Source organism: Pogona vitticeps, chromosome 9, assembly GCF_051106095.1.
Source record: "Pogona vitticeps strain Pit_001003342236 chromosome 9, PviZW2.1, whole genome shotgun sequence".
Classification (NCBI taxonomy): Eukaryota; Metazoa; Chordata; class Lepidosauria; order Squamata; family Agamidae; genus Pogona; species Pogona vitticeps.
Window position 1 is genome coordinate 22,921,431 of NC_135791.1, and position 9,335 is coordinate 22,930,765.

A 9,335-nucleotide genomic window follows, 5' to 3' on the forward strand; every position below is an offset into this window, starting at 1 on the left:
TTTCTCCACTCAACTCAATATTGTTTTAACTGGGCACAATATCCAGGGTCTCAGCTAGGTTTTTCCATCATGTGTTACTGGCCTCTTCCACAAGAAATACCATGGGCATTTTGCATGAAAACATGCTATCTCCCACTGAGCTACAGAGCCTTCCCTTTCCAACAACAACTGAGTAGATACAGCTAACCGTTTTCCACCTGGTGGAACTATGGATCATGTCACATCACATGGTGTTATGGCCCCACAAGAGAAGTCCTTTGGATCCTTGAAGGTCCGGGAGGTGGAACTCCCAGATGGCACCATCGCTGTCCCTGGACCCTCAGAAGTCTCAGAGGCTGACTTTCCAGATGAAGATGACGCTAGTGGAAGTCTTCTGAGGAACAGCCTTAAATGTAGGGGTCTCCTTGAGAGAAAATCAACCAAAATCTGCAGCGGAGTACCAGGTGGGGGTGTGGAAAGCTAGGAGACAACTATGAGTTCTGCTTCTCTATGGATCATCCTTGTTGGAAGTTCTGCTACCTCTTATATGAAGATCATTATTACCTTCTCCTTCTCACAGTGTTTTGAAGGTTAATTAGTTAAAGGCCTTAGGGTGTTTAGAAGAAACCGTAAGTGCTGTTCTCATAACCACCACAGGCAGACGATGTAATTAATACTCCTGCAAGAGTTAAATATTTATTAGAACTCAGCCCTCCACCTCTGCATTCAAAAATCTTCCAAGCACCATTGTACAGTATATGTGGCTAATGACATCTCTGAAGTAGCCAGCATTTTGCAAAGGATCTTGAAGTGCCCCTTTAGAGCAGAGAATGAACTTCTGCTTAGCAGAACAATGGGTTTCCTTAATGATCCATGTACTGTTACACAACCAGGGAGTTTTGCATGAATTTAAATGCTCATGAAGTAAATTGTATTGTTCAGTATGTTTTTTCCATGTTTTCCTGAGCTGTGTGTGTCTTCATGAGCTACAAAACCTCTCTATAGAGGTGGAAACGGTATAAAAATATCACAGTGTTGTGTCATCCTATTCAACCCTCCAGCCAGCTGTGGCCTTTTCTAGATAACAGTAGGCTTACCTCCTCATTGCCCTTTATACTTTTTTTTGCCTCTAAAAGTTTAGCTGTACTTCTTCAAACTTCAGACTTCCTTCTTTTTTTATAGAAGGTACCATTTTGGCTTCATTAAAACCTGTACTACTTAGCGAATAAACATGTTATTAATATACAGGGCACTCATCTTGTCATGCTTCTTTTGGCAGTGAAAAGCTTCAAAACACATCCCCTTACCCTTTGAAAGGAAGTTACTAGAGGTTGTTGGTGTTCTGTATTATTTATGAAAAAGGGAAGAAGGGCTTGTGGGGTCGAGAGGATTACACAAATGCAAGAGCAGGCAATACCTTTTTCTGGACCACTAAAAAATAAAACAAATGGGAAGCTTTTGTGGATGAAACCCACTTACTCAGAACTCTAAGCACACACCCATCATGGATGTTTGTTTATGCTTATTTATCCACAAGCTGCATATATTTACAAATATACAAGAGCCAAAGTCTTCCGCGTCTACACCAGATTTTAAGGAAGACACCCAGCATCCAAAATTTGGATAGATGTGGTGGGTCTACCTTGATTTCTGCTCTCTGGATTGTTAGTGTTACCAGATGCATGGGACAAGTTTAGCCCAACACCCATTTATTTTTTTTCTCATGTTTTATTAGGGGAATGTAAAAGGGTTGTGCAGAATAAGCCTGGCCTACATGTGTAGCAGCATGAGATGGTACAATGGACTGTGCCACTCAAAAATGGATGCTACATTTTAAAATGCTCTGTATTGAGAACTCCCTGAAAATAAAACATGAGAACAGTTCATTAGGACAGTTGAGTCAGGTGTCGTTGGGACAATGATTCTGCTCCAGCTTTTAATCCAAACTTTACAGGTGAGGCACTGAACCCTAACCCCAAAAATAAATGCAGCACCTTCATTGCTCCTATGACATCAGAGTCGCCAGACTTTTAAATTAGAATTATTATACCAGAGAGGTGCATTTCCACTTGCTTGGAGTTTGACATGTGGAGCAATATTTGGAGTGTATTTCTTGCCATCTGCAGTGATGTAGTGTCCTCCCCCCCCACCACTATCTTAGCCTTCTACCACTCATTATTCTATGTGAGAAAGCTCGGTCATGATTGTAGCAAGACCAAATCCTGCCCTCTGTTTTCACACATCTCTGGCTGTTGAACACCCAGTTGCACTACCAGAGGTTGCCTGGGTATATGATGGAAAGCCAGAAAAAGACCTTACATGATCATGTTGAGTAACAGGATCTTGTCCATTAGTCTTTAATGTGTCTCAACAACAGGACTCCTTGTTTCCTTGTGCTAAATCCAAGCCCCCTCATGCTGTTTTCAGCAAATCTTGTACAGTGTGTTCTTGTTTGGAAAACTAGTGCCTTGGATGATTCTCCCTTCCTCCTACTCCATCTTGCCATTTGATTCCAAAGCTAGTTTACTGTCTTCAGCAGACCAGTACGCCATCTCTTCCTCTTGCACTTCCTCAGAGTTGCCAGCTTTTAGAGCCGTCCTTAACTTAGCCCAGAACAAATTCTGAGCTTCGGGTTCTGGAGGCCATGCAATATAGGTCTTTTTCAGCATGACTTTCCGCATCCGGTGATAGGCAGAGAGCTCACGCTCAGGAATGGCCTCTAAGAAAATGGGGATGAGAACATCTTTCAGCTCATCAAAGAGGCGATAGCTGGCAAGCTGAATCTCCATCGAGCACCATTCGCTCTGCAGGTAATTCCTGCTGATGATACATATGGTGTGCCGACTGTTATGGATGCTGTCCACAATGTTGTCTATGATATACTTCCCTGGCTGAAAGTCCCGATGATGGAGACAGAGGCGAAAGACGGGACTCCCTCCTTTCTCAAGTCTGGGCACCAGGTGCTCCAAAACCCACCTCTCGTCAGTGGAGTTATAAGAGACGAAAGCATCAAATTTATAATGCTCATCTTTGCCCCGCCTCCAGTGATTGCTGACCCAAGCACGTAAGATGTAGAAATGATATTTTAACTGCCAGTAGGTACGGTGGTAGAGGAAAGATAGCAGTATGTGAAGCAATAGAGCGGGGAAAGTGACAAGGAACAGGTAGAAACCCACATCTTGGTAACAGACATGGGTATCAAAGCTATACACATAACTGGAGTGTTGCCCAGCACCGCAGGTGTAGTTGTACAAATAAACAACCTGAACCTGACCGTTATACAGCCACCTCTGGAAGTCGATGTTATCACAGGTGCAAGACAAGGGGCATTTACGCAGGTCGAGGTATCGCAATGAGGTGAGCTTTTCTATCACACTGCTATTGACTGTCTGCAGCTCATTTTTCCCTAGAAAGAGGTTGCGCAATCCTGTAAGGTTGCCAAAGACCTCCAAAGTCAATGTGTGAATGCCAGCATTCTCCAAGTTGAGACTAGTCAGGTTTCTAAGATTCTTGAAGATACCAGGTGGAAAGTTCCCCATACCATTACTGCTATCAGTCATACTTAGATATTCCAACTGTTTTAGGTCATCAAAGACATCTGGTGCAATCGAGAGGATCTTATTTTCCGACAGAAAGAGGCTACGCAAGGAGACCAAGCCTTTGAAGAATTTTGGCGGGATGATTTTCAAACCATAGGGTTGTTGAGCCTGGAGCTTGAGATCGTAAACGTGTTGCAGGTTCAGAAATGGAGGCGGATGGTCCTGCTTCATGCTGATATAGTGTATCCGGTTGCCCATTAGGTCCAGGACTTTAAGAGTTCTCTCCACTGCATGAAAAAAGGTGTAGCTAATGTTTTCAATACGATTGCCATCCAGGTAGAGATTGTTCAGATTCTGCAGTCCCTCAAATGACCCATTGGTCAAACGGCGGATATTGTTCCCCCCCAGGTCCAGGATATGAAGCTTTCCAAGATTCTTGAAGACACCAGGAAAGAGGACGGAAATACGATTGTTCCGAAGATTGAGTGTCAGCAGGCTACTCAAGTCATCAAAGCTCTCTTCATAGATATCAGTAAGAAGGTTATTATCTAAGCGCAACTCAATGAGCTGTCTTAAACCCCTTAAGGCTTTTTTGTCCAAATAAGCTATGATGTTGATATTGAGGTGGAGGGTCTGCAGGTTAGGGGCATAGTGGAAAGCAAAGCTGCGGACTGAGAGGATGCGATTGAAACGGAAGGAGATCGTTGTCAGCTGTTCTAAGGCAGTGCTGTTTAAGCAGTACCTTAGACTATTCAACAAGTTGTGCTCCACCACCAAAGTCCGGAGTTGGTTTTGCGTTCTCACATCCAATATATTTGTTATACAACTGACTGATCTGAGATGGTTCCTGGAAAGGTCCAGCATCTGGATGGGAGGACATGTTGAGAAGATGTTGCTGCTCAGGTTCCTGAGATTGTTCTTCTGTAGAAGCAGATGATGCAAGGAACGGTTGGATCTCTGAAGATACTGGCACAGCTCGATTAACTGTGACCATTTATTTAATTGCAACCCTGAATAGTCCAAGCAGTGAGGCTGCAGGTCAGAAATATTTAGAAGTTGGAAGATGTCAATGCCGGTCCCTTTCAACTGTAGACTGCTTAGATTTCGGAGGCTGACTGTAGCAAAGGAAGAGACATTGGAGATCTTGTTGAAAGAAAGGTCTAGTACCTTCACATTCTTCAGGAACTGTCGTTCATTACCGTCCACCCGACTCAGGGAATTGTTGCAGACGAAGAGGTAAGACAAGGAAACAGGAAGGCTTAGCTCAGACTTGAGGAGTGTCAGATTATTGTTGCACAAATTGAGCTGCCTCAGCCGCCTCAGTCTCTGCAAGCTTTGAACGATTTCTTCAAAGCTTCCAAAGCTGTTGAACTGGAGATCTAGTTTCAGGAGGTTTTGTAATGGGTTCAGTGTGTCCCGATGGATTGTATGCAAATAGTTATTATGCAAAAGGAGGACGGTAAGGTTGTCCAAACCTTGAAAGATATCGCTGGATAAATTTGTGAGATAATTGCAGGAGAGGTTGAGGTTCTGCAAGGCAGAGAGATTCTCAAAGGCCCCATCTTCTATCTTTTCCATTTTGTTGTGGCTCAGATGCAAAGTCTTCAGCGCCGGGAGGTGGCGGAAGCTCCCGTAAGGCAAGGATATAATGGAGTTAAGAGATGCATTGATCACAGTTGCATTCCCAGGAAGGTCATCCACAACACTAGAGATGGAGTTTATGAAGCGCTGCATGCACTTGAAATACCCTGGGTTGCTTTCAGACTGTATGCAGTTCCTGAAGCCGTAGGCAGCGGCCTCTTGAGTGTTCAGTAGAATAAAAGCCACGAGAGGGTGCAGGAGACTCATTCGGCCCATTGGTGAGAATGATCCTCAGTGCCAAAAGCTGTTACATCACCAAATGAATCTAAAACCAAAGAAAATTTACCGTGAAGCAGGACTACATTCTTATGTGTAACAAGGAAAAGGGGAGGGGTGTATGATGGAAAACACTATGAAAACAGCAGTGCAGGAGATAATTTGTGATTTCTGGATAGCTCGGTATCTGTCCATGGAGCCAGAAGTTGAAAGTTCAATTCCCCAATGTGCCTCACATATTTGATCATCCATAGTGTCCATTCTAGCTCTACAGTCCAATTAATTAATTAAATTAATACCCCGCCCCTCTAGACCATGTCTACTTGGGGCGGCTGTGGTTATTTGAATTTGCCCATGATTTTTTCTCGAGGGGAGGAATTCTAGGAGCAAATTGAATATGTTGTATTTAATTCTTCTCTTTTTAAGTTATTTTTGAGCTACACTGAGTCCAATGCCAGAAAAAAGATGGTGTAAAACGGCAATAAATAAATAAATAAATAAATAAATAAATAAATAAATAAATAAATAAATAAATAAATAAATAAATAAATAAATAATAGAATATAGACTTCAGCTCCCAGACTTCATTGCCATTGTCCAAGCTACGTGGGGGGTTCTGGGAACTGTATTTAATTCTGGGAAATGTATATATCCCAGAACCCCCCACCTAGCTTGGACAATGGCAACGGAGTCTGGGAGCTGAAGTCCAAAATATCTGGAAGGTCAAAGGCTGAGAACCAGAATGCCAAGGAGAACATACATAATGCAGGTCCTAACTACGGATTGCAGCTACTGCAGAGATAGACGTGAACCACTGGAAAAGGTCAAAGCCAAGAGAAATTAACAATATTTGGCAGAGGTGGTTTCTACAACAGGTTTAATGGGGAAAATGATTGAGGGGCTTAAGAGAAGAAAAAGAGAGCTAAATTGGCAAATCATGCATTGTTTGCAACAAAGACACCCCTCTCAGCTTAGGCAAAATCCAGCCTTTCAGCAGTCATGCCACCTGAAAGCTACAATTCGGTCAAACTCATTTCCATCTCTATCTTCTCCCTTTTAATTTTGGACCCCCATATATATTTTGAGGCTCTGCACCTACCTAACATTTGATTTTATTTCATACAGTCTCTCTGTTTTGTTTCCCATTAGAGTACATATTAAGTGTTTTACAGACTGGTTGTATAAACCTTTCATAGACAAAAATGTGAGTTCAAGATCCATCAATGTGGCAGAAGTTGACAATTGCCATCACCTCCCCACCGTAGTGTTCTTAAGCATGTGCAAAGTTTAATAATGCACCTGCTCTGCAATAAACAGGAAAACGAAAGCAGAAATCAACTCTGCACTGGGAGGGCTGCTTGGTGAAAGCTGCTTCCTCTCAGTTCCTCTGTAGGGCATAAGCATACCTCAAATAATTCTTCTGCAGGGTGGAAACGTGCTGTCTTTTAAATGCTTCTCCTTTCCCAGATCAGCATCTGTGACACCCTAAGACTCCAACCCTCTCTCCTTTTTCTCCATTTTCTACAAATGGCCCATTATCTTTGCTCACTTGAGGCTGGAGGGTCAGCAGGGGCCAGGGGAGGGCATCAGAAAACACTTGTCACAAGGCACATGGAAAGCAACAGTTGGAAAGTTACTTTTTCAGAAGTATTTTTAAAGCTCCCCTCAAGTTATTCTACAAATGCAGGAACAGGTGATATTTAAGAATATAAAACAAAAACAAAACAATAAACAGCGAGCTTTCAATGATAAATCATCTTCTTCATGACTGTGCATCAAGTTCTTGTAGGTCGCTCCAAAATTGTATGCTGTTATTAATGTCTCTCACGTGGCTGATGTTGAGGCCATGCTAGCTACTTACTTGGAAATAGTGCAGTCTGCAAAAGGCCGATGGAGGGGGGAAGGATGTTGTTTTCAAGCCCACCTCAGCTAATAGTCTGGAATTTACAGCCCATCTCAAAGAGAGTCATGCGATCTGAGCCTCCCTCATTTCCCCTTTCCACTTTTTTTAAAATTCAAAGACTTTCCTAGGGGAGGAAAGAATGGCCAGAAGCATGGTCTGCCTCTAACAGAGTTAGGATTAGGAATTTAGTTAAACCACCAAAACAGTCAGTTTAAGCCGAATTAAGGCCAAATAAATAGCTTAATCTGGTGGGTGATTTCTTTAGCATGCAATACTGCTTGTTTGGTACCAAAAGTCCATTATATTTAAGAATTCATGTTGGTCTTCAGTTGATACCCTGATCTGTGGCTTCTTACAATACAGGAAAAATCAGGAAAAGGTGGCATAGTCATTCAAACAATAAAAATGCAGGTTGATTAAATTTAATGGTCAGTAAAAGATATCACCTGTTCCTGCATTTGTTGTATCATTTCTATGACCATGCAGCCTTTTCCCAGAACTGTAAGATACTCAAGTTATTCTGTTACCCTCAAGATGTAATTCCTAAATCTAAATTATGTTACTTACTTTCTTGTGCCTAAAAGCAAGCAAAAGACAAACAACCCCCCCCCCCCCGCACACACACCTTGAGCTTGATAAGATAATGACAGAAAACTGCAAACAATTCCACTGAAGGTGTTGCTGGACACCTAAAACACGTCCGTGGAAAATAACTAAAAAGTACTTAGAAAAATCACTAATTATCCTCCACCTCTAGTGACATAATTCTTGCTTGTCTTGTATCCTGGCCTTGTCTGATTTTAGAAATTAATCAGGGTTGATTAGTGAGTGATTGAAAGGTCAGGAATATCCATGCAGAGGAAATTATTTTGTCCCTCCGCCTAGAAAACTATCACTGCCAGTCCAAGGAGTCTATGGGTCTACTTTGGTACATGCTAGCTTTCTATCCTCCTATCTAATCCATGCCTTTGTTACATATATTCAAAGAGGTAGTCTTATTAGTCTGTTTGAGTTTGTATAATGTATTTTACTTTATTAGACTTCTATACCACCCACTTAGAACATGTCTACTCTGGGCGGTTTACACAAAATACAAAAAAACCTCAAAGATACAAATACAATAAATGAAAAAAACATAGATGCATTTTAAAAGGCATAAAAAAGCCAAATCAAAATAAAAAAACGTTAAGCAACATGGCACTTTTAAGGTGAACAGATTTATTTCTGTATGAACTGAATTTAGTGTCTGAAAAAGTGGATTATAATTCACCGAACCTCACACTGAAACAAATCTGTTACTTTTAAAGATGACAACAAAACTGTAAAGGATTCCTACCTTATTCTCCCCAGCCTTCTTGTTCCTTAGTGACTTCGAGTTTGATTTAGTATAATCGCAGTCTATTTTTCGGTCTTGTGGGGGAGGGTGTCTTTCCTTTTTAATTAGCTTGCATTATTACTTTTTGTCTGCTCAAGGGGGAAGTGAACTGGAGTTTCTTACATGTTTTTAGTTTTGTTTCTTACATGTTACAATGCAGTGTTCTCCTTTCCAGTTGCTGGTGAGAGGTAGCTGACAAACTAAAGAAACCTGCAGCCGAGGAAGGTGGGTTGATGGCAGGCGAAAGGCATATAAGTGTCTTGTTAAGGAGAGTGTGGTGTGGGTTCTACTTGTACAGTGCCATCAAGCTAAATTCACAACCCACTGGGAAGTTGCATCCAGATCTGATGTGTCTAAAGAAATGGGCTAGTGATCACGAAAGCAAGCTTATTCTGCTTAGAGCCTTTCCCAACTTTAAATTGTGACAAGATTCCTTGTTATTTTTCTTAATATTATCTACAATCTTTAGACAGACTCCTTTTGCTTTTATTCTAAAGTTTATGTAACGTGATCTGCCTAATCCTGGCTATCTGACAAGTTGTTAAGACACATCTCAGGTAAAAATCCAATAATAAATAAATAATAAAATAAAATCTCAGGTGTGATTGGGTATGCCCTCGGTTCTGTGACCAGGTACACAACCAATACATGCTCCAGCACCCTGTAAATTAGCTGCAATTAG

The 9,335-nt window shown here is 41.7% G+C and overlaps 1 protein-coding gene across 1 annotated transcript; it reads right to left on the reverse strand.

The window, feature by feature from the left end:
• Positions 1-661: 661 nt before the first annotated feature.
• Positions 662-9,074, reverse strand: LOC110086777 (uncharacterized). The gene is made up of 2 exons (XM_020807942.3): positions 8,615-9,074; positions 662-5,424 (listed from the first exon to the last, which is right to left on the reverse strand). The coding sequence occupies exon 2, from the start codon at positions 5,373-5,375 to the stop codon at positions 2,469-2,471; it is 2,907 nt and encodes a 968-aa protein (XP_020663601.3). The 5' UTR covers positions 5,376-5,424; positions 8,615-9,074; the 3' UTR covers positions 662-2,468.
• Positions 9,075-9,335: the final 261 nt, after the last annotated feature.